General features: G+C 52.4%; 1 protein-coding gene across 3 annotated transcripts in view; it reads right to left on the reverse strand.

The window, feature by feature from the left end:
* Window positions 1–24,566, reverse strand: part of ESRRB (estrogen related receptor beta) — a 103,195-nt gene that overhangs the window by 15,336 nt on the left and 63,293 nt on the right. For 2 of the 3 annotated variants that reach the window (XM_008699400.2, XM_040641616.1), the window contains one exon: window positions 17,852–17,968. The exons of the other annotated variant lie outside the window; for it this stretch is intronic. In XM_008699400.2, coding sequence (XP_008697622.2) covers window positions 17,852–17,968 — 117 coding nt within the window. The remainder of the gene's footprint in view (window positions 1–17,851; window positions 17,969–24,566) is intronic. 3 annotated transcript variants of the gene reach the window in all.

Below are 24,566 nucleotides of genomic sequence, written 5' to 3' on the forward strand. Positions count from 1 at the left end.
CTCTTTCCCTGGGTCTATATGGCTTTCCAGAAACCCACCCCACCCCTCAGCTCCTGCTGTCTAGACAGATGTGTTGGGACCAACTGACACCCCTACCAGCCTGCAGGGTGGACAGGACCTCAAACGGGCTCCTCATCCAAAGACACCAATCTATGTGGCCTGGCCTGAAAAATGGGTGGGACCCAACAAATCAGCTCTGAAGTATAAGCCAGCACAAGAAACAGACCAGGGGGCTCCCTTTTCCTCACCGTGAACAGGTCCTGACTGAAACACGTAATGTCACAGACGGAGCCAGAGTCCTGAGAGGAGGAGAGCTGGGTGGTCACCTCAGTCTCCGAGGCAACAGGTCCAGTTCAACTTCCTGTTCCTCTCCCCAAAGGTCAACAGCACCACCTCACAGAGCCCCAGCAGTGGATCTTCATTCAGGGCCCCGTCTGGCACTTTCCCGGGCATCTCCTCCCCCCCATCCTCCCCGTGTGGTGGGGGCCGCTGCCAGTCCTGTGGGTTCAGGCCCTTCTTGGGGAGAGGCAGGAGGAAGGCAGGAGTAATGATAACTAAATGGAACGAGGACTGGATCCCATTCATGCCAGGGGTGATTTTCTGGCTGTTTCTTAGAATGTACGGCTAGTCCATTTCAGTTCCTGGGGCCAGAGAGGAAGTCCCCTAGAGCACCAAGAGCCACTGAAAGTAAATCATTTCTTTACTGAATGGGAGGGACCAGCCCTTGAATTGCTAACCGCCCTAAAGGAACTTGGGGTGATGACGCCTCCAGTTAAGGGCTCAGATCACCGCCTCCTCCAGGGCCACTGAGCCCAAATGCCCAAGGGGACGGTCTCCTCGGGGCCGGTCGCTGCTCAGCATTTCCATCAGCAGTGTCCTCTCCTACCGCACAGACAGACACTCCGTTACTTGATGCCGGACATGGCTGCAGTGAACATTCTGGGGTTGAAGAGAGTCAACCCAGCATCCCAGCCCTGCGTCCTGTTTAAAGGTAACTCCCCTATTGTGAGTCATCTCGGAGGCGGCCTGTGCCCACCCCCACTCTGGAGAGCCAAGTGGAGAGGTCCTCCTGCTCGCCCCCATCTGGAGGCCGAAGTTTGGTGTGGTGACACAGGCCCAGCCGACGGGACAGGCAGCCGTGGTGCCTCCGCAGCGGGGTGTGGGCAGCCCCGGGCCATGCGATCCTGGCTACCCCATCTCCTGCGCCTGGGCTTCCCCAGGCCCTTGTCTGGTTTCTCAGTGTGCTCCTGGAGCCTCCTGAGAAACTTCCAGTGAACTCCTCTTCTGCTTTGAGGGGCGGAAGGGATTGCAACTGACCACACCCGCACGTGGGTTCCCCAGGACCAGACCCTGAGGTGAGGAGAGTTTATGGAGAAGACAAACTCGGGGAGAAAGCCAGGACCGAGTGTGTTCCAGAGCAGGCAAGCAGGCTCCTGGTGTCAGCCACTGAGGCTCAGCCTCACTGAGGACCCTGGGAGACAGGGTAGGACACGCCCCAGGGACCGACCCCTGCTACCAATGAGGGCCTCGGGGCATGTGGCCACCTCCCCGGGCAGGGCTGCGCAGAGCAGGCTCCAGAAGGCCCAGGGCACGGCGGCACTCCCAAAGTAGCACTTGGGTCAGCACGCATGTGACAGAGCGTGGAGGGCATGCAGGTGGGACGCTGGCTGGCTGGCTGCCGCCCTCCTTCTCAAAGGGTGGTCCACAGCCAGCCATCATCTGGGAGCGTGTCTGAAACGCAAACATCTCAGGGGGTCTAGGAATCCGAGTCAGCATGCTGACAAGGTGACTCAAGGCATGGAGGCACATGAGTCTGGGAAGGGCTGCAACCCAGCCTCTGAGTGGACCAGCCGGGCCTCGGACCTTGAAGGGGACAGCGGAGGCCCATCCCGCGCAGGACATAAACCCACGTGCTGGTAGGACTTTGGCTCCCACCCTCCACCCCTCCCAGCCCCTCAGTGAGGGCACAAGGAGCAGGTACACAAAGGTCGGAAGGATGGCTCCTCCCTTGAAGATTTTTGGGGACAAGTCCCCCGTTTTCCCGACCCCCTCCTGTTATCCAGCTACAAAGCGCTCAGCCCTGCCTGCCGCACTGGAGGTGAGCCACGCCCTCTGCCAAGCTCTGCTTTTTCTTGGAAAGCTGGTTAGACTAAAAGCGAAAATGCCAAGCTTCACTCACACAGGACGATGAGAACGCCCATTTCCTGCACACCTACTACGTGCCAGGGTCTAACTGGAGTCCGGGGTGAGCCCTTCCCCCCTTCACGGACTTTCTCTCCTGGAAGCCAGTCTCATGAGCTCGCCCCTCCGCCCCGCCCACCTGACCGCAGGTGGCTGTCAGCAGGAGTGGGAACTGCTCAACAAAACCAAGAGGCAGGCATCCCTTAGCAAGGCAAGGAGATGGGCAGTTGCCGCTTTGGTCACAGACTCCATCTGGAATGTTCTCTGTCCTGATACAGGCCTGGCCCTTAGTGGGTGTTCACAAAAGTCTTGATGCACACAGGAACGGATGAGCCTCTTTCCCTTTGATCCCCAGGAGGGCTGGGTGCTTCTTCCAGGGCTCTGACAGCACCCTGGCCTCCCCCACCGACCAGGTGCCCCTACCTCCAGGGGCTGCTCTCCGTCCCATTCCAGGGTCTGTTGTGGCACCCAACGCCCAGCGTATGTTTAAAAAGCCGGAGCTGTTACTAACGTCATCACCATTATTATTACTCCTCTTCCCCAACACTATGTACATGTCTCCGGTAAGTCACAGTAAGAACAACCAGAAGGAGGCGCCTGGGTGGCTAGATTGGTTAAGCGTCTGCCTTCAGTTCGGGTCATGATCCCAGACTCCCGGGGTCGAGCCCCATATCGGGCTCCCTGCTCAGCGGAAGGCCTGCTTCTCCCTCTCCCTCTGCCCCTCCCCCTGCTCATGCTCACTCTCTCAAATAAATAACACCTTAAAAAAAAAAAAAAAAGAACAATCATGAGAACAGCCTAATTTATGAAGGCCTTTCTCTATGTGTTGCCCTTTTTCATCTATAGCATATAAAGCCGGCACAGTTAACCCCATTTTATACATAAGAACCACTGAAGCTCGGGCGATTCAGTGATTTGCCCAATAAAGCAGTCAGTACCCACACTCTTTGCAGCTCCAGGGTACCACCCCCAGGCCCAGCGGGTGTAATCTTTCCTCTAAGTTTTCTCCTTCAAATCTTCACAGCAGGATGGTCAATGGTCCAATCAATACATGCATCAATTATCAGCTTCTTCTGTTTTGTTAAGAACAGTAGCCCATTGGGTTTAATCAGGCCCAAACTGATGGCTGACGTGAGCCAGGCTTGCCTCCTGGTTTCCCGCCTGCTTTCCCAGGTGTCACCCCAAACACAAGCCCGTGAGGGCTCCAGCCCACGGGATCCAACGGGCAAGGTCCCAGGCCCATCTTGGCCCCTTATGGCTCACCCGGCCTTGGCCCAGTTGGCTCTCATAGCCTCCGTCTCATCATCAGGTACGGGGGAGGAGGCAATCGTGACACCAACTCTGCTCACTGAATATGGCTTCTGTGACAATCGCAGTGGGAAAATGCTGGTAAACTGGCAGTGGTTCCGGTAGGCCGGGGAGGCTGGCACTCCCACCGCCACACACGGCAGCATTCACGAGGACTTTACACGCCACCTTGCGCTTGTCTCCCTCTGTTCCATCCGCGCTTCAATTCAGTGGGTTCTTAAGGGAGAGGGCCCACGTCAGCTCCGCTTTCTGAGCTCCCCTCCTCCACACTGCCTCTGGATTCACCCTCGAAAGCCCAGTTCAGCTATTAGCTCTACTGAGAAGCCCTTCCAGACTGCTCCTCGCAGAGCAGCCATGCCCTTCTTGGGCTCCCTTTGCTAATTCCCCATTACGGCAACTACAGTCAAAACAACTCTTCACAACACACCGTGTGCTCATCCCCCGGTGGACCGTGGGCACCTCCTGGGCAAGGGCTGTCTTCTTTGTTGTCCAAGCCCAGCACCCCGTCCGTGGGGGGCAGCCCAGCGTCCCGTCCGTGGGGGGCAGCCCAGCGTCCCAGGAAAATGACGCACCAGTTCAAATGCAGCCTTCACACTTCGGAAGCAGAAGAATCTCAGGGGCTGGTGCTCTCCCAGCCTCCAGAAATTCACTCCCTCAGGACAGCCCATTCCTCATGAAGGTCCCCTTTGTACTGAGCTCAATTCTGTCTCTAGATCACTTTCTACTCTCCATCCCACCCGACAAGACTACCCCCTTTCACAAGACAACCCTTTACGGACTGGAACAACCTTCGGCACCCTCCTTCTACAGCCAAACACTCTTTATTTTCTAGATCTGCACAGTATTTTCAGGCCAGTCACCTCCCTGCTTCTACACATTTGTCTTTATTGATGTGGTCTGCTCTGAGCTGAGCCCAGTCAGCATCTCAAGGGCAGAGACAGTGGACAGAAGTCTGAATTCCTCCGCACTCTGCCTGAACAGACATCAGGCAACTATGTTTATATGTATTATCTCCCAATATGTTCTTATATTTTCTAGAGTACACTGCTCACAACTTTAGTGAACAAGATAATGGCGCAGACTGGGTTCTCATCCTGAGCGCTGCAGCAGAACGCTGTACTACGAATCCTTTAAAAATGAATCACCAAATCCTAATGGTTGGGTCTGGCAGACATTATTAGTGGTCTTTCAATCGTCTTTCCATTCCCTCTCCTTTCATGCTAAGGGAACCTGGATTTTATTCATAGCGGCAACGTGTCCCAGCCAGTCCTACCAATCCTGGTCTCTCCCCACTTTCCCAGTTTCCCTGTGAGCAAGTGCTGGTCCTGATCTGGTTCTGGCCAATGGACTATAATGGGAAGTCCATGTTGGGGGGCTTCTGGGAATGGTTTTGCTTCTCTGATGCAAGGGACAGACATCCTTGGTGCAGCTCTGCCTTTCTCCTGCCCAGACCTGGAAGGTGACACGTCAGAGCTATGGCAACCATGTTGCAACCATGAGGCAGCCAAGCGAGGACCCCAAAGAACACCAAAGAATGACAAGAAGAGCCCCAATCCTTAATGCTACGGCTGAGAAGCCTGTAAAATGCCAGCAATCTCCGATCTCCAGAGTCCTTATAGGTGGGGAAATCAATCTCATTTATCGATGCCTAAGCCACTAGCAGTCAAGTTCTCTGTAACTTGCAGCAGAAAGCAATTTTCACTGATAAACTGGGCAATTACTTTCTAAATTAGGATGCTGAAGTCTTACAAACACCCAGTGGTGGGGGGGAAAAGAGAAGGCAACTTGAACTTGAAATGAGAGTTCCCTTACTGTTTGTGTTGTTATAGTTTTAGCAAAATATCTAAAAAGCAGGCTCAGGGAGCATATTAAAATACTACTTAACTTATAATTACTGTCTGGAATTATTAGATTGTATCATCTCATGGATACTTTCTGGATTTAAAAAGCATTAATAATACATGCAAAGCGTTCCAGAACTCTAAGTACCGTAATAAATACATATCCTTTGTTTTAACCACCGTGCAACACTGTTAATCCCCGAACATGTGCAGGCCAAAATTTAAGTATTCATACATTTGCTAAGAACACACAAAGACCGATAATCACTGGAATCCACATTCCTATGCAGACTGAGTCCTGCAGTTGAGCCCAGGACTGGATAGGGAGCCGTCCACCTGGGCCAACATGGTACAGCTCTGTAGCTTGTAGACATGAGTATAAGGAGAGGTTTGCGTCTCCTGACCAGTTGTTACTCGCTGCTGGCCTCTGCTCTAAGAATTGTATGTATGTTACTTCACTTCGGGATTGCAACAACCCTATGAGGGAGATTCTATTAGCCCATTTTATGGATGGAGAAATTGAGGCTAAGAGAGGGTGAGTAACTCACTGAGACCACACATGCAGGAAGGCAGTCTGACTTCGACCTCTGAGAACCGCTACAGTTCTCACCCGCTTGCTGGGGCAATTCCCGCCAGGTCTCTTCAGGCTGGCGTCGTTCAAGGCTCCTCACTGTTGCTAGTCCTGGGTCTATCACCACTTCTGACTGGTTTCCTCCAGCCTGCCCACCCCTCTGTAAATAGTTCCTTCAGTAAATCCTCTTTGGTGACCCTGTGAGGGAACATCTGTTCCTTCCCAGTGCTGACCAAGACAGTGGAGAGGTGAGATGTGCTTGGTCACCCTTGCGAGGAACAGGGGGGAGGGAGTGTGAACAGGAAGAAGTCCATGCTGAGATGCTCCCTCACAAGGCCTAGAGAGCAAAGACCCAGGGCCCTCCTGGCTGTGGCCTGCTGGGCTTGCCTGGTGACTATATTTGTTCTGAGGGTAGCAACTGTGTGGACACCCAGAGATCTGGGCCTCCAAAGCAGAAGAGAGAAGCACTAGCCTCGGGGTCAGACCTGGAGGTAATCCCTGACTCTACCTCTTAGCACCCGCGTGACCTTGAGCAAGGTTCCTCACCTTTCTGTGCCTCGATTTCTGCACCTGTATGAAAATACTAGGATGTACTTTATAGGACTGTCGTGAGGACTGAATGGGTTAGTATGTGTAAAGCACCTGAAATACTGTGACTGGCACCTAGTAAGTGATTAGTAAGTGTCAGTTAATATTGTTAAAAATCCTGTTGTCTGCTTTGACTGTCTCACTATCAACATCCTGGCTGTGAGACAGCACTGCGGTTTTGCAAGATGCCACCATAGGGAGAAACTGGGTAAAGTGCACATGGGATCTCCGTGTATTATTTCTCACGACTACATGTGAATCTCCACTTACGTCAAAAATAAAAAACTTAAGAAGACTGTTAGCTGCTTGTGGAAACAGAAAACGGTGCAGCTGTTATAGAAAGCAACTTGGCAATTCCTCAAGAAGTAGAAGAGGCTTATTGTCCGTATTGTAAGTATCATATGGCCCCGCGATTTCATTCCTAGGTACATCCCCTACAGAACTGAGATCAGGAACCCCAGCGGATATCTGCATCTCAGTGTTCACGGCAGTAATACTCACAACAAGAGTCAAAAGGCAGAAGCAACCCAACCAGCTGTTGGCAGATGACCGTCAACAAAATGAGCTGTAGCCACACAATGGATACTATCCAGCCCTGAAAGGGGTGCCGTTCTGACCTGCTACGGCCCGGACCACCCGAAGACGTGACACTCAGTGCAAGAAGCCAGACACAAAGGACAGATGTTGTACGACTCCACTTACAAGAAATACCTGGAGTAGACAGAGGGTAGATGGCAGGTGACCGGGGGTAGGGGGGCGAGGAGAACGGGGGCCACTCTTCCGTGAGTACGGGGTTTCTGACGGGGATGATGAAAACGTCTGGGAGCTGGAATCAGTCAGTGTGCTCAGCGCCACTGAATTAACTGTACACTGAAAGATGGTCTTCCAGCGACTGACTTTGTTACATATGTTTTGTCACAATTAAAATACTTCACCTTTCTCAGGTTCGTGGAATTAGATAATGAAATGTGTGAAAGCAGTCAAGTGCTTGGTACACAGTAGGTGCTTAATAGTCATTTCTTTCCTTTCATCTGCCTACGGAAGGTGGTAGGGTCTGGCAGGAACTGACAGCCTCCTTCTTGGGAAGAGAGAGGAACACACCCCCTTAGTTACAACCACACAAGTCAGATACATGGGGGGGGGGACTTAAGGAAGTAAGGTTCAGAGAGGTTGAGTACTGTGCCCAGGAGCGCACAGCTCCCAACACGGTTTCTCTCTGGAACACACCCACAGAGCGGAGCGCTGCCCCCCACCCAGGACAGAGGCTCTGCCTTGGTGGCAGCTGTATGGCCCCAGCCCCCACCAGCCTCCTCCCGGGGCTGGTGCCCCTCCACCCACAGTGCCCCATCTCACTTCCCAACTCAGGACACAGGAAACATTCCAGCAGCTGCAGGGCCACTCTGGGGCAGAAAATCCTTGGAAGGAGGGGTGCCAGGATCAACCTCGCGATCCCGTCCACGCCCATCTGCTGCCCTCTCCGACCCCCTGCAGGTCCGCCCGTGTCCAGAGGTGACAGCTGCCACGCCCTGGATCAGATGTCCACTTGCTGACTTGGTAAGATCAGGCTTCTGACTTTTTTCTTAATGGAAGTAAAATAATGCCTGCTTCCCCCCACCTCCCTCCTTTCTTCTCCTTTTCCCTCCCTAAGCTGGACAAGATCCCAGGCTTTCGGAAGTAAAAATAGCCAAGTGTGCAGGGCACAGCAGCCAGGGGGCAGTTCAAGTTTCTTTCTTTTCTACCCAGGCACTAAAAATAACCAGCGAGGGCTCAGCGGAGCGTGGTCCTGCACCTGGCCCAGAGCCTGGCCCAGGCGCTGCTCCGGTCACATTTCTCTCCCCACAGGAAACGCTCAGACCAGGCTGGAGAGCGAAAGGCCTCTGAGCCTGCGTCCTCCCCCGGGCCTCCTCTTCGCCTGACTCACAAATCCCACCTCCCACCCTGCCCCCAACCCCATTCAATGTCCTTGGTTTATGAATGATGTAAGCAAGTTCACGTCTGCGCGATGTTTCACGGTTTACAAAGCTATTTCCGTATCTCATTAATTCCATGTAACAATACTGAGGGAAGGAGAATTCACAATTGTTATTATTCTCATGTGAAAACTGGGCTCAGAAAGGGCTGGTAACTTGCTCAGGGGCACACAGCCAGGAAGTATCAGAGGGAGGATCTGAACTTTGACCTCTAAGTCCTATCTCCTTGGCTTTGAACTCGAGACCACCAGTCTGTGGGATCACTGGGATGCTATGGAAAGCTTCTGAACTTACTTACTTACCCCTTGGAGGTTCTGAGGCAGTAGGTCTGGGGTGACGTCCAGGAATGGATTATCTTTCAGTGTTCCTCCAATGATTCTGGTAACTGGCCAGGTGTGGGGAGCACTGTACTAAACCTGTTTCATTTAGTACATTATCTGACCAGTGTTTTTCCTTGAGGACTTAGAGATTGAGTCTGCCTGTAAGTTCTACCAAATTACAGCTGACTCATCTCTAGAAAGGGCAAACCACCCAGAAGGTGATGTGGGTACCCAGAGGCTGTGGGGCATGGGGGCATGCTGATGGGTGCCCAGCACAGCAGAACGCCCTCAGGACTCATCTAAACCCCCTGCACATGCGCGGCTTCCTTTAACTACCTGTCCCGCAGGGGGTTCTGGGTGACAGGGGAGCTCGCCTGCTGCCTCAGACAGGATGGCTATTTGGGGCTGCCTCTTACCCTGGTGCCGTATCATAATGGTGAAGAGAGGGTCTCATGCCTGACTCACTAGAAGTCAAGGGAGCCTCGCAGGGCAGATAACCCACATGCTACCTAATATCCCAGGGCTTATGGCAATGGCTCCTGATGGATACAATGGTTCTGAATGATGTGCCCCTGGCCCCTTGTCTATTAAATTACCCTCCAGCTGCTCTCTTCTCTGGACTGTTTCACTCAGGCCATCATAGGCCCAAGGGCATTTCAGCAAGCTTGGGTTGTCCCTGGATTCCAGCTGCCAAAAAGTCTCCAACACTGTGCACGCAATAGAGTGAAGCTATTTAGACCCAGTCTCCCCTTCCTTTCCCTTCCTCTTTTCTCCCCTTTGAGGAAAAGCTATAGTCTTTGCTACTGGCCAAGCTATCTACACTGAGCTGGAACCAGCTTCTTCTCTTTTTATTTATTATAATCATATTTTTTATATTATGTTAGTCACCATACAGTACACCCCTGGTTTTTGACGTAAAGTTCGATGATTCATTAGTTGCGTATAACACCCAGTGCGCCATGCAATACGTGCCCTCCTTAATACCCATCACCAGCCTATCCCATTCCCCCACCCCCCTCCTCTCTGAAGCCCTCAGTTTGTTTCTCAGAGTCCATAGTCTCTCATGCTTCATTCCCCCTTCTGATTACCCCCCTTTCTTTATCCCTTTCTTCTCCTACTGATCTTCCCAGTTCTTATGTTCCATAGATGAGAGAAACCATATGATAATTGTCTTTCTCTGCTTGACTTATTTCACTCAGCATTATCTCCTCCAGTGCCGTCCATGTTGCAGCAAATGTTGAGAACTCGTTCTTTCTGATAGCTGAGTAATATTCCATTGTATATATGGACCACAACTTCTTAATCCAGTCATCTGTTGAAGGGCATCTCGGCTCCTTCCATGATTTAGGTATTATGGACAATGCTGCTATGAACATTGGGGTGCATATGGCCCTTCTCTTCACTACGTCTGTCTCTTTGGGGTAAACACCCAGTAGTGCAATGGCTGGATCACAGGGTAGCTCAATTTTTAACTTTTTAAGGGACCTCCACACTGTTTTCCAGAGTGGCTGTACCAACTTGCACTCCCACCAACAATGTAGGAGGGATCCCCTTTCTCCACATCCTCTCCAACATTTGTTGTTTCCTGCCTTGTCAATTTTTGCCATTCTAACTGCATAAGGTGGTATCTCAGTGTGGTTTTGATCTGAATTTCCCTCATGGCTAATGATTTTGAACATTTTTTCATGTGTCTGTTAGCCATTTGTATGTCATCATTGGAAAAGTGTCTGTTCATATCTTCTGCCATTTTATGATTTGTTTATTTGTTTCTTGTGTATTGAGTTTGAGAAATTCTTTGTGGAACCGGCTTCTTAAAAGGAGAGGAGCACCACTCCGCTCTGTTGTTTACTAACAGTGTGGCCTCGGGCAAATTAAACTCACCCTTTCAGGCAAGGCCAATAGCTGTCAGCTGTGCCACTGCCTTCCCTGTCCTAGTCTGTGGCAGACATTGCTAATCGCTCACAGCACTCTTGCCTACCGATCCCAAAAGTGAGTAAGCCTTTGGATCCTGTGTCTAGGCAGCCACTCCCCGCCCTACACCTGACAGTGCAACTAAAGGCAACTTGCCATCCAGGAGCCGGAATTATTTCTCAGGTTCTTTCTATCTCTAAAACTCTGGTTCTATAATCATAGGTCTCGATCTGAATTCAGGAACCTCTTAGGTGGGCTTCAGGGGTTCTGTGAAGCTCCTAAAATTGTCTGCAAAATTTTACGTGCAAGGACTTCCATGTGTTATGGCAGGATTTCCATTGGATCGTCAAAGGAATCATGAATCTCTAAGTCAGTAAAGACTGGATTAGAGGCTGTCTCAGTAAACAAGCGTGCAAACAAACAGAAGAATAGACAGTTTCAAGTTGAAGTTCAACGAGGAAGTAAACAAAAGGCTATGATAGGAAAGGAAGTGGAAAAGAGGCCTCTCTGAGACAACATTTAAGTCAGGGGGCAAGGATGAGGAGCCAGCCATGGGGAGAGCATTGGAGGCAGGGGGAACAGCCCAAGGCTCCTAGGGTGGGTGGGTGTCATGCTCGAGGATCAGAAGGAAAGCAGGGAGGCTGGAGCAGAGTGAGCAGGAGTGAGGGGCCAGGAGAGCAACGGGACCAGATGACACTGAAAAGGCAGGAAGGGCTAGATCACGCAGGGTCCTGAAGACCAGAGTAAAAAAACACAGCAGAAAAACAGGGAAAAGGCTCAGACAAGCACATCACAGAAAAGGAATCCCAAGTGGCTAGTACGCATATGAAATATGCTTATCCCATGGTGGAGAGAATACACATTGAAGCGATAAGACGACACCACCTGACACAGCACACTGGCGAAAGTTAAAAGTGTTGGTGTGGATATGGAGCAATCAGAACGTCTAAACACAAGTAATAAGTCAGTACAACCAAATCGAAAACAATTTATCATCTGATAAAGCTGAAGATGCACATACCCGGCACCCCCAGGCCTGGAACCCGTTACGCACCAGCACCGGGACACCAGCGCGCGTGAGACACTGCTTCCTCAGCAGCGGAAAGGAGACACAAACTCCCCTGAACTCATCCACCATACTCCAGTGCAGGAGTCCGCACACTAAGATCTTTGGGCTAAACCCAGCGCTCTGCCTGTTCATCAGAACACAGCTCTGTTCATTTCTACAGCGTCTGTGGCTGCTTTCGCCCTGAACATCGGTGGAGTTACGTAGCTGCACACAGGCCTTCCAGCTCACGAAGCCTAAGATATTTATTCTCTGGCTGCCTCCTGCTAGCAATGAAAATGAATGAATTACAGCACCATGCAGCAAGAGCGTTCAGCTCAGAAATACCATCTAAAATAACTGAGCTGCAGAATATGTATAGTATAATTTCATTTAAAACAAACAACCCCCCCAAATACCCATAGAGATATAAACATGATAAAACTATTTTAAAAAACAAAGGAAAAACAGGGCGAAACCAGGGTAAGTTAGCTCTGAGGGTAATGAAAATGGGGAAGGGCACAAGGGAACCTGAAAAGTGAGTGTAATTTTTTTTTCTTCCGTTGGATGGAAGTTATCAGTATTCTTCATACTTTACATGTATTTTTGACATATAACAGTGCTTGCCCACTAAATACATTATTCCCCTTTTCCATACCAACAAGAGTTTTAGCTGGACACATGGCATCCCAACCAGCTGAAGACTACAATTCCCAGACTTCCTTGTAGAGGTGTGGCCGTATGACCAGGTTCCACCAATGGGCTATGAGTGGAAGGAACACGTGCCACTTCTGGGTCCCATCCTTCCGATGATCTGGCTAGGCTACGCTTCCTTCTGGCTGCCTGAAAGACGGTGATACAGTAAATGCTATCGACTCTTTGGGCAAGTTTTGTTGGAAAGGGGAGCAGGGTGAGGTAACAGTAGCTGGATGAAGGTGAAGGGTCAAAATACAGTTGTGGGTTTTTTAATTTTAATGTTGTTTTTATAAGGGGAGAATAAAAGTATGTTTGTGTGCTGATGAAAATGACCAGCGGTGAGGAAGAGTTTGGTGACGCCGGACATGCTACGACAGGACTGAAGTCCTTGATGAAGAGCGAGGTCAAAGCACAGGCAGGGAGACCGGCTTTGACTGGAGCAGAGATATCTCTAACAGGGCTGAAGACAGGAAACACACAGGTAGGTCTGTGGATTCAACTGCAGGTGGGTAAGAAACTTCCCGACCTGACTGTATTTTTTCAAGAAAATGTAAAGCAAGGTCATTGGCCAAGGATGGGGGGGAGGGAGAGGCTATGGGAGATTCAAAACTTTCTCCTGGATCACAGAAGAAAATCAATTACATAACATGACGAAGAATGTCTATCTCCAATCAATGACTGACATCCTACTTTGTGATACAACTCCGGGGCTTTCCCTGAAGAGTCCGGAGCAAGATGAAAAGGACTACGATTAGGATTCCCATTTTACAGAGGAGGAAAAGGAAGGCTCACGGAGGTTTAAGTAAAGCACCCGAGGAGCTGAGTAGTGGTCACACTGGGGTCTCGCCGGATCTCTATGACCGCCGAACCTGTTAGTTCATGCTCTGGCACACCAGAAGTCCTGCATGAACGGTAATAGGGATTCGGCACAGACAAGATCATCCCCTACGACTTCATTCAGTTAACATCTCCCCAACCAAAGGTCATCGGGTCATGGCGCCTGAGCGGCCCAGAGGCTGCAGGCCATGTGGGAAGATCTCGTGAGCTGTCAGACTTGAGTGTGTATGTGCCCGCGGGCATGTGTGTGCATCGCTGCACATGCGTGTAAGATGGAAAGTGGTTGGGGGGGAGGGGATACAAATACACATCAGCGTTCTTGGGCTTTAGTTCAAAACTATTCTCTGAAGTGCCAGAGAGCTGGTCTGTTTCAGAACACTCATGTATTTTGGAAAAGAAAAAAGAATTTTTAAAGGCAAGTCATCTCTCATCCTCTTTCTTCATTCACAGGGCCAGCAAAGTGGTATTCCTGGCAGGGGCTAGAGGCAGAATACTCTATAAATACAAAGCCATTAAATCCCATGCAGCGGGAACCTGATCGGAGCCTCCTTTTAATTTCCTGACATGAGCTGGCCACTAACCCAATTACCCAGAATCCCCGTAGGAGCCCTCCGCCCGCCCAACGAGCACAAAGACAGGGAGAGCATATTGCATGGATGTCAGCCCAGCTTTCACTGAAATCAAATATCTTTTAGAAAACACTTGGGGGAAAGGCGGGCAGGGGCCCAGGGGAGGAGGAGAGGGAGCGGGACAGGGAGGCTGCTGGCCTGAGGCAGGTGAAGTGAGGGGAGGAGAAGGTGAAGCTCACTGGACAAGCCTTCGAGCGAGAGCTGCTGAAAGCCCAGAGCTTCACTGAAGTGTGGGGGCCCCCTGAGAAAGGCAGCAAATGGTTTTCCAGGCTCTTCCGCAGAGGCTGTCAGGCCACACCCTAGCCAGGCCTGGGAGCCCGCCTCCCAGGGGAGAGCTTCTCCAGGGTGGTCCCAAGGGAGACACTCCTCCTGACTTTCGACCCCAGACAGGGGGCCAGCCCAAGATGGTGACCACCTGAGATTCCCACCAGGGAAGCCAGGAGGAAAATCAGGGCAGCCAGGATGCCCTGCCTGACACCGGGAGGGCTGCTAGCTCAGTGCAAACGAGACTGCCATTGAATCCAATACTAGAATAACGTGCCCAGAGAGCGGACATCGTAAAGCAGGCCCACAGTGGATTTCACCCAGGAGCCATTCCACCAGGGCCCCACCTTGACCTGCTGCTGGAGAGCAGGATTCAACATGGCTGCTCTAAGGGGAAGACATGGAGGCCCAGGAGTGTGAGAGATCACACACACGCGGGATCCCCTCAGAGCCAGGAGGAGGGCAGAGGCTCCAATGCCCAACCTTGTGTGGATTTTGTATTCAATGTTTTATGAAGAGAAAAATCACTTTTTTTTTTCCTCTGGAAATACAGACTTTCACACACTGGATTTGCTTAAAGTGAGACAGACCTCTGGGCATTGCCTACACTGTTCAGTAGATGATTCCAGAGCCGAGAGCAGCCTCAAAGCAGAGGCTGAGCCAAAGGAAGCCACATGACCAGACATCTCCCCCCACCCCCCGTGGCTGCTGGGCCCCCCAAATCATGAAGCAGTGTCTCAGGGTGTTTTACTAAAGAAAAGAAAAACTCTAAGAGACTTCCAGAGCTTCTGGGCAGAAGGTAGGAACCAGCCTTCAGATGTATAGCTGGGATGGGGAGGAAGGGGAGCTGGCATTCGCATCCTTTCCCCAGCCTCCCACCACCCCCGCACCCCGACACGGGAACCAGGACGCCAGGCCCCGGTTCCTCCACTCGAGGCCCACTATGGAGGCTTAGGAAGGAGCAGCAGCTCCCGGGAAGGCTGGGGTCTGTCTTTCGGAGTCAGGTCAGTGTGAGGGAAGGCAGAGGGAGGCAGGGAGCCCGCGCCTGTCCCAGGGGCCTGGGCTCCTGCTCACGAAGTGGTGGGGGGACAACCAAACAAAAGCAGGAGCCAGGGCAGCTGCCAAGAGCCCCTGCCTGGCAGGGACCCAGGCTCCTCAATGAGGCAAGCTCCTCCTGAGGGGGCTGGTCCCCGTGGAGCTTCTGATCGCAGGATCCCGCCAAGGCTCAGCACTGCGGGGGGACACAACTAAACGGAGGCACTGGGCTTTGTCCACACTCGGGTGCCTTTGTGTCATCCTGCCCCCTCTGGATTTGGAACTGCCAGCACTCGGGCAGCCTGGGGATGCGGAGAGTTCTGGTGACTGCCCCTCCTCCTCCAGAAAGGGCCTCTCCAGGTGGGGCCAGGCAGTTTACCTCAGCACACCTGCCCCACTCCTCCAACAGTCGCAGGTGCCCCTGGCTGCCACCCTAGAGAGAGGCCCTCCTGCACCCTTTCCTGGGCCAATCACAGGGCCATCAGAGCAGAGGGAGGCCAAGGTTGGGGCTCACTGTTCACGCCTTCCCCGAGACAGAGCTCCTCTCGGCCCACGTGCCCCCAGCACCCCACACCGTAGTCCTGGGACACACAGTATCTGCTTCGCTTCTCTGAAGCGGCCCGCCAGGTACCTGAGCTGTCTTTGTCACCAGTGTGCGCTTGGCCACACACTTCCCTGCCATCAGTGGTCCCCCTCGTCATTCCCCTGCTCTGGGGGCCACTAGGAGGCACTCCCACTGTCTTCCCAGTACGGGGTGGTCCCTGAGGAAAGTCTTCCTCAGACACCGTCCTTAGAAAATGTCAGGGATTGCAAGTGGCGGGCCTCCCTTTTTCACCTCTCCCTCTCCCTCCCCTGCTCTCCAGCTCACAATCCTGCGCTGAGGGCGGGGTGGCCTGGGGTTGGGGCAGACACAGCACAGAGCATCATGCAGAAGCTCCCGGCTCCGAGAGACCTCAAGCCCCAACCTCTCTGCGGGACTCAGTTCTGTCATCCTTAAAATTCAGGAGCATACTGGTAGCACGGCAGCCCCCTCTGCCCTAAGTTCCTCAGATGCTGTGAAGTAAGCAAAGAGAGGCCACAGGCTACAATCAGGAAAGGCCACTGGGTGGCTGACCCCCAGCCTGACCCAGCTTCCCACAACAAGGTGGCAGCCCACATCCTCAGGACTTAGGAGCGAGGAGCCTCTCTTAAGACCTAGACACCCTTAGGTTGGTTTCCAGCAGCACACGGAGGAGGAAGTCAAGAGGCCTGCCGAGGGCCTTTATGCCTCAGTTTCCTCCTCTGTGAACGCCAGGATGCTCTGGAGAAGCAGAAAGACCTCGGAGTCAGGGCCCCAGTTCAGCCACTAGCTTGGGTCACGCCCTACAGCAGGGTAAGACCAAAATTGTGTAGAATCAAAACCCACACTCTTGCGGCAGGTCTACAACAGCCCATTTTTAATCTAGAAAGAGGACTGTTCTTCAGCTGACCCCCCAGCGAAGCAGCTGGCGGGTTTCTAACAGCTGAGTGGCTTCACCATCTCAAAGGCGTTAAATGAAGCGGCTAATGAGAAATGCAGTTGAAAGGCCAACGTGCTACGTGGATATGGGGGTAGTTGAGGAACTGCTTCTGGAGCTTCTGTTTTAGAGGTACACATGCGGGGCTGAGCTGAAGGGGGATGTCTGAGATAGAAACCGGGGGAGGGGGTCTTTGATTTCCACAAGGTCCAGGTTGTCCTACCAGCAAAGCTTCCTGAAATTCCTGCCTTCTTCCCCGGGGGATGCAAGGAGAGGACAATGGGAGGAGTGCCCTGGGGCCCTCAAAGGCTGGGCTTCCAGAAGCCCCCTCTCAATAAGAGACTACATTCTAGACTTGCCTGCCCCTTCCCTTTCTCTTGCAGCCTCTCCCCATCACGGCATCATCAGCACACACCTCTTCTCCTGCCTCCTCCCACTTCTGGAAGGATCCCAGGGCCCAGAACCATAAAAGCTGATGCGTAAGAACCTCCACTGGCTCCCTCTAACGCTGGGCCAGGGGAGAAATACACACACACACCCCCCCCATCCCCCAAAATGGTCCTGAACCAGGGTCATCCATCTGACCAGATCAACAGGGAAGGTGATGAAGAGAAGCCCCAGAGCAGTGCTGTCCAAATAAGGAGGGCCACATGTCATTTTAAATTTGGGAGTAGCCACTGTAACGAAGGTAAAAAGAAACAGGTGATATTAACATCTAATGTGTTTTGTTTAACCCAATATATCCAGAATATTATCACCTCAATATGCCATCAGTTTTTAAAAACAATTACTACGCTATTTCAATACTCTTTTTACCATCCTGGTAAGTCTTTGGAATCCGCCTGTCGTACACTCAGAACCCCCGGCCTGTGCTTCCAGGCCAGCCGGCTCAGCTGCAGAGAGGAGGAGACTGGGAAGTGCGAGGATGGGGTGGCGGGGACGCCCCGCGTCTCCCGTAGGAGTGGGGCTCTGAGGCCGCTGTAAACCTGTGTGCAGGGTGTGTGAGAGATGAAAGTTGGGCGCACCCCAGGGAGCAAGGTCCTCACCTGGGATGCAGGCAGAGACGTCCACGGTCCGCGCCGCCCTGGGGGACAGGAACACAGGGGTCTGAGACCCCCGGCCTCGGCGAGGGCGCAGCGTGGGCGTGCGGGCCTCTTACCTTCCCTCAGCATCCCCACTTGGAGGCACTTCGTGAAGCGGCAGGCCTGGCAGGACTTGCGCCTCCGTTTTGTGATTTCACACTCGTTGGTGGCCGGGCAGCTGTACTCGATGTTCCCTGTAACCAGACACAGACAGGGTTGCGGGCGGCGTCCAGGGCCCCCACCGCCAAGCAGAGGCCGGATGGGCATTACCCGGCCGGACCTACCACTGCCCCTCGTCCCGAGGTTCCCAGAGGGCAGTGGCTCTCACAGCAGGCGCTCTGAGACGCTTGTCGAAATCTGTCCAACTCCTTTCAATACAGAGATCCCAGGCCCGGAGGTCTGGGTGGGCCAGGCAGCCACAGCCTGGAAGAATGGTCACCCACAGGCTCTGAAGGCACCACTAAGCTGGCATTTTACCCCAGGCAAGGAATACCCCCTTGTGCTGACCAGAATGTTGGTGCAGACCACCAGCCCCTATGCCCTCCAGCCCAGGGCCCCAATCATGGGGAAAACCTCTCGGAAGCTCCGGCCCACAGGGCCCAGGGCCTGTGTTCCATACTCCACTAGAGGCCCAGGCCGGTCACCACGAGGGTATCACTTTCCTCTCACCGAATCTCGGCTTCCTCATCTGCAAAGCCTTGTGGTATCTCCAAGATAAAAGGTTAGCAAGGTCACGGTTATGAAATTGGCTTAACAATTGCAGAACACTATTCAACTCTGAGCTGGTGATTACATAACCACAGACCATTACTACAGAGCGTGTTTGTAATCATATTGTCTTGCCCCTTTAATGAATTCTAACAATGGTTACCATGAACCTGACCATGCTCCCGCTGTTTACCACTCAATCTCCAGCCACACCGAGATCAGCCCCTGCCATGCAGAAGCCATGAAAGAAAAGCTGGTTGAGTGAGTCGCCTACTGAGTCCTCATAGCAGTCCCATGAAGGAGGTACTGACCCCGTCCCCGTTTTACTCCCCGTTTTACAGGGGAGGCTGTGCCTGCCTTTTTTTTTTTTTTTTAAAGATTTTTTATTTATTTATTCGACAGAGATAGAGACAGCCAGCGAGAGAGGGAACACAAGCAGGGGGAGTGGGAGAGGAAGAAGCAGGCTCATAGCGGAAGAGCCTGATGTGGGGCTCGATCCCATAACGCCGGGATCACGCCCTGAGCCGAAGGCAGACGCTTAACCGCTGTGCCACCCAGGCGCCCCCGTGCCTGCCTTTCTAATACAGGACATAGCCTCTGTCCTGTGTACTCTCACCTGTCTACAGTTACTCAACAAATATGCACTGTGAAGCTATAAATGTGAAGAGAAAAGAATGGGAAGGAAAGGGGGGACAGAGGAGTGGGGCAGAAAGGCAACTGGAAGGCAAAATGCCAAGAGAGCGAGCGACCCCAGTGCTGTTTTGTTTTTATTTGATCTTCTCGGCCCCTGTGCTAATTCCATGAGTCCTCCAGAGCCTGTGGTTTCCAGAGAAAGACAATGGACTAGCGGAAGCCTCCCGTCCCCACCCCATCCGGATGCCCACCTGCTGAGGGAGCAGGGTGAAGTGACGCCCAGAAGGCTGCTCACCCGACCCCCTTCCTGAGGCCCAGGGAGACCCCTTTGAAGCAGGGGTGCCATCTCACCCAGCAAGGACATTGCCCTACACAGAGCAGGCTCGGAAAGGTCACTTCCCTGAGACAGGGCTCCAAAGGGCAGTTTCAGGCCTGCGTGGCCTCTGAATCCTGCCCCCCCACTCCTCCGGCCGCAACCCCATCCACATTGTTCCAACAGTGACATTTACCATGCACCTGCTCAGAGGTGGGCCCACCGATGCGTCATTTCACAGACCCACAGACCCAGAAGTTGAGACTAAGGGAGCTGAAATGAGTTACTAAAGGCCACAGAGTCCCTGTGCCACCTTGCACCCCACGAGAAGCTTGGGGAAACCAGACAGGCCCCTCCCTGCTGCCAACCCAGCAGCGGAGGTGGTCTGGAGGAAGTCAGGGAGGGGGCTGCCCTCCAGCGTCCCTGTGCCTCAGCCTCCCCATGTGGCTTATGGAAAACACCTACTGTCGGATTTTCTGAGAGCCAGCAGGAACCAACTTCCGCCCCCGACGAAGTGCTCCGAAGTAATAAAACAGTCGCGCCCCCCACTGCAAGGTGAGTGTGTGCTCTCAAGAGCTTAGTGAGTATCCGCAGCCCCCTTTCCTACCATCCCGGTGAGGGGTCGGCCCATTTGCCTGGGGCACCTTCCATCTCCATCTCCATCTCTCTCCCCATCTCTCTGAATTCTAGCGGGACTCACCTACCACCTTTCTCCCTCCCACTTCCTGCGGGGGAGGGGAGTCCAGAAGTCCTCCTCTGTGCTGGAGGGTGGGAGAGGGCAGGCAGCGGAAGGGATGAAGATTCCTCCGGCCCCTCCCCTCTTTTATCCAATGCTATCCCTGTCTTAGCTCACTCTGGCTTGTGTGACTTCTTGGCAAAGAATTTCAATATTCCCATAAGCGCGGTAAATTGAAAAGATGATCAGGAGAAAAACCCGGATATAAACGAATTCCTCCAAGTCTATCTGGGCTTGGAAGGAAGGCCCTGTAGGATTTGGTGCCAGCCCTCCCCACCGCACCCCTCTCTCCAGCCTCGACATCTCCGGCGCTCTCCGTAATTATCAGTTCCTGGAACTCAGTGACAACCAAGGCTCCCAGGCCTCGGTCCCAGCTGCCCACAACAATCCCAGTGAGCTCCCTCCACCACCTCACCTGGCCGGCCCACACCTCCGGGTCCCTCATAAGTAGGCACGTCCCTCTCGCCCGTCTGACTCCACATCCCCTGCACACAGCAGGCGCCCACCCACACGGACAAGGGCTCATCAAGAAGGAGCCACAGCTCTGCTTTTCCTACGCGGCCTCTTGCATTTTCCCAACAGCTCTGGAGGTGAACACCTTTTTTCCTCCATCTTATAGCTTAGAGAGGTGAGCAGAGTCCAGGATGAGGCAGCGCGAGGACTTGAACCCAGATGGTCTGGCTCGAGTCTCGCTCTGAACCACTGTGCAGCGAGCTCGCGGGGCCCGTTGCGGCCCGCCTTCACCTGGCAACGTAACTCACGCTGCCTTGGGAGGCCACCTGTGTGCTGCTGGCTCTTCACCTCCGCTGCTCTCGGCTGCACAGCCAGCCTGTCATCCCTTGAAGGAGGATGGGTCCCAGGTTTTGCAGGGTTGTTGCTCGAGCAGGGGGTCAATAAATGTCTGTCGATTTGGCACCGGTTCTCTGCCAGGACAAGAGGAAGGGGCCTTAACAACAAGAACCTGAGCAATGTTCTTGACCCCGTGTGTGTGTGTGTGTGTGTGTGTGTGTGTGTGTGTGTCTGTAGAGAGAGAGAAAGAGGGAGAGACAGAATTCTAATTTTATTTATTTATTTTTGTTCCTTTCAATTTGTTTTATGGCCCCAGCGGCCGGCTGCCAGCAAAGCCAGGCTGGTGGCCTTGCCTTGTAATTTCTGTAAGTGCCTCCTCGATAAAGTGATGAGATTAATTCATCAGAATTCCCGTGGTCTCTGGAGGGCAGTCTAGGAGAGCTCCGGGAGCAGGGAGGGGCATCCGTGGTGTGTACACACACACACACACCCCACCACCAGCATGAAGCAGGACAGATCTGGAGGTGGGCTCTCATAGGACAAGGACACAGCCAATGGCTAGCATAAACCTGGAGTTCTAACACAGGAGTGTGCCCGGTATAGACAGAGGCAGACACTACCTCGGGCAAGTCACCGAACTTCTCTGGGCCCATTTCCTCATCTGTAAAATGGCCACAGCACATTCCCCTCTTCTAAAGTTGTGTGATACAGGGACAGAAAGCACGTAAAGGGCTTGGTGAGATAAACATGTGGGCAAGCAAGGAGTGAAGGCTACCGTGCTTATTTTCACATCCAGGCGGGGCTGCCAGGGTAAATGCACCAGAAGACTCCGGGAAGTCTTTTCTAGGTGTCGGAAGTGAGGCTAACCAGCCACTCTCACATTTAAGAACATCAAGGCCGGTGGTGACCTCAGAGTGGGTGCACCTGTGGTGTGCAGGGGAGGCAGGAATGCCCGGACCTTGACCTGGACTTCCATGTGACCTCTGACCTCAGGGCCGAGGGGAAATCCCCACCATCAGCTCTCTTTGATCCCGTGCCCCAGAAAGAAACCCAAGGGCATCCCCATCAGCTGCCCTTGAACAGCTGCAGGCAGTGGGCAGCCCTCTCCCGGGACTCGGGGGTTGCACCGCAGAGCTCAGACAGGGCTCCCAGGGGGACACGTGTCTCAGAGGCCGCTGGCTAACACTGGAGCCTGAATGGCCACCGTTTTAGGTCACGGCTGTGGAAGGGCTGGGATGGTAGTCACCTGTTCCACTCCCCTATTTATCTCACTTCTGGGGGGCACAGACTCTGTTTCCTCTGTGTGGCCCACTGTCCTCAACTCCGCACCCTTCCCCGCAACTGGATGATCTCATTGCCGCCGTGCCTCCTACTATCACAGACTTAGCAAGGATCAGCAGTAGAAGGCACTGCGGGTGTATCCACCTGCCTGCTGGGTATTTCCACTCGGAAGTCCCTTGGGATCCTCGCACTGCCTCAACTGAACCCATCCCTCACCCAGTCTGCTCCTCTCACTGTGTCCCTTACCTCAGCAGGACGATCACTGGGCCGCCCCACCACCTGCGTCAGAAACTGGGCTGGCACCCTGGATTCTGTCCTCTCCTTCAGTCCTAAGGTCCTTCTTATCCTCCTCGGTTCCTATTTCATCCCTCCTTCCCCTCTGGCCACAGCTAGTCTCCATACTCATCACCTCTCGCCTCACGTCTACGTACTAGCCTCTGTCTCCAGCTTTCAGGTTATCCCCCACACCGCCCCTGGAGCCATGTTAACAACCTTCCTGTGCAAAACCCCTCCATCACGGCACACTGAATGGGAGCATGAGAGTGAGAGCTGTCACAGGAGAATGGACGAAGTAAAAACCAAAGTAGCCAGGGGTGCCTGGGTGGCTCAGTTGGTTGAGCGTCCAACTCTGATTTTGGCTTGGGTCGTGTTCTTGGGGTCATGGGATTGAGCCCCGAGTCAGGCTCTGTGCTGAGCATGGAGCCTGCTTGAGATTCTCTCTCCCCCCCATCTCCCCCATGCACCCTCTCTCTAAAAACAAAACAAAAAAACCAAAGTAGCCAAAGAAGGGGCTCTAGATGACAAGCCATTTCTACTGCACAACCTCAGAAAGCCTCAGGCGCTGAAGACTCAAGAGACAGCAGAGGATGTAATGGAGTGTGGGGCCAAAAACCGGAATTTGCCGCTCATCGGTATTTAGGGAGTACTTGGCTACCACTTCATATGACCACCAAGGAGTCCTCCACAACGCATCCAAGAGAAGCCATCTTAATCTCTGGGGCGTATGAGCAAGTCAAGTTCTGGACTTAGGGACTCAGACTCTGCTGCGGGCAGAAGGGAAGCTAAAGCTGAAAACAGGATGACTGAAGAGTGAAACCACCCAGCCCACCCCCAGGCCCACTCCCAGCATTCTAGCCATCTGTACACTCCACTCCTCACCCAAAGATAAGAATTTATAGGGTTCTTCTCTGGGAGGTTGCCCAGCATCAGAGAGAAGACCAGCAGATAAAGATAAACCAAGGAAATGCTCCTTCTATGCTTTTTATGCCTATTTGCATTTAAGACACACAAAGACTACCAATACATTCGTAAAAAGCCTTCAATATGAAGAACTAACCAAAACAAATAAATGAGGGAAAGTACGTGGGAAGAAAGCAGGACAAAGCAGGAAGTAGAAGCAGGCTAGCAAAGCAATAATCAGGGTACTCTCAACTTGAGAAGAAAAAAACCCACTGCATTCATGAAACAAGAACAGGATGCAATAAAAAGTAAAAAGTGTAAAATGGAGCTCATAGAAATTAAAAATATGAAAGCCACAAGATTCGGAAGAGCTGAGGAGCTACTCTAGAACACAGCAAAAATCCAAGCGATGGACAACAAGCTAGAAAAGATGTTAAGAATTAGACAGCTGATCCTAGCAGCTCAGTATCCAATCATCAGAACTTTTTAAAAGAGAAAAGCGTGAGGAGGAAGTCATCACAAAGGCAGAAATCAAAGAAGAGAGGGAGGGGGAGGGCAGTGGAAATTTCTAAGACCTGAAGAGTATGAGTTTCCAGACCAAAAAAAAAAAAAAAAAAGCCCAGAAGAATGGACAGAAAAAAGGATCTGGATAAAATTGTGGAGGTGGAGAACACATTAGTAGCTGCCAAGGGTCAGGGAGGGGAGGGGAGGGAGGTGGTTATAGTTCTTCTTTATCTGATTTCCTCTATCTGATTGTGGCAATAGACATAGGAGCCCATGGAGTGATAAAATTGCATAGAATTGCAAAGAACTAAACATACACACAGTGTGTACAACTGCTAAAATCTGAATAAGATGTTATCTTCGGGGGAAACTGGGTCAAAGGTATATGGGATCTCTCCGGATTCTTCCTTAAAGCCGCATGTGACTCTTCAATTATCCCAAAACAAATACAAAATACAAAAATAAATAATAAAATACAAAAATAAATAAATAATAAAAAGACCTACAACACAGACTTTTATCATAAAATTTCAATCTGAGAGAAGAAGAAAGTAAGTTCACGGAGAGTAAAAAAGTCCAAAACAGAAGATCGAGAATAAGATCAGCCACCGTATCTGAAACCACAGGGAAAAAAAGCCCCCGAACACAC

The sequence above is a fragment of the Ursus maritimus genome, unplaced genomic scaffold, assembly GCF_017311325.1.
Source record: "Ursus maritimus isolate PB19 unplaced genomic scaffold, ASM1731132v1 scaffold_25, whole genome shotgun sequence".
Classification (NCBI taxonomy): domain Eukaryota; kingdom Metazoa; phylum Chordata; class Mammalia; order Carnivora; family Ursidae; genus Ursus; species Ursus maritimus.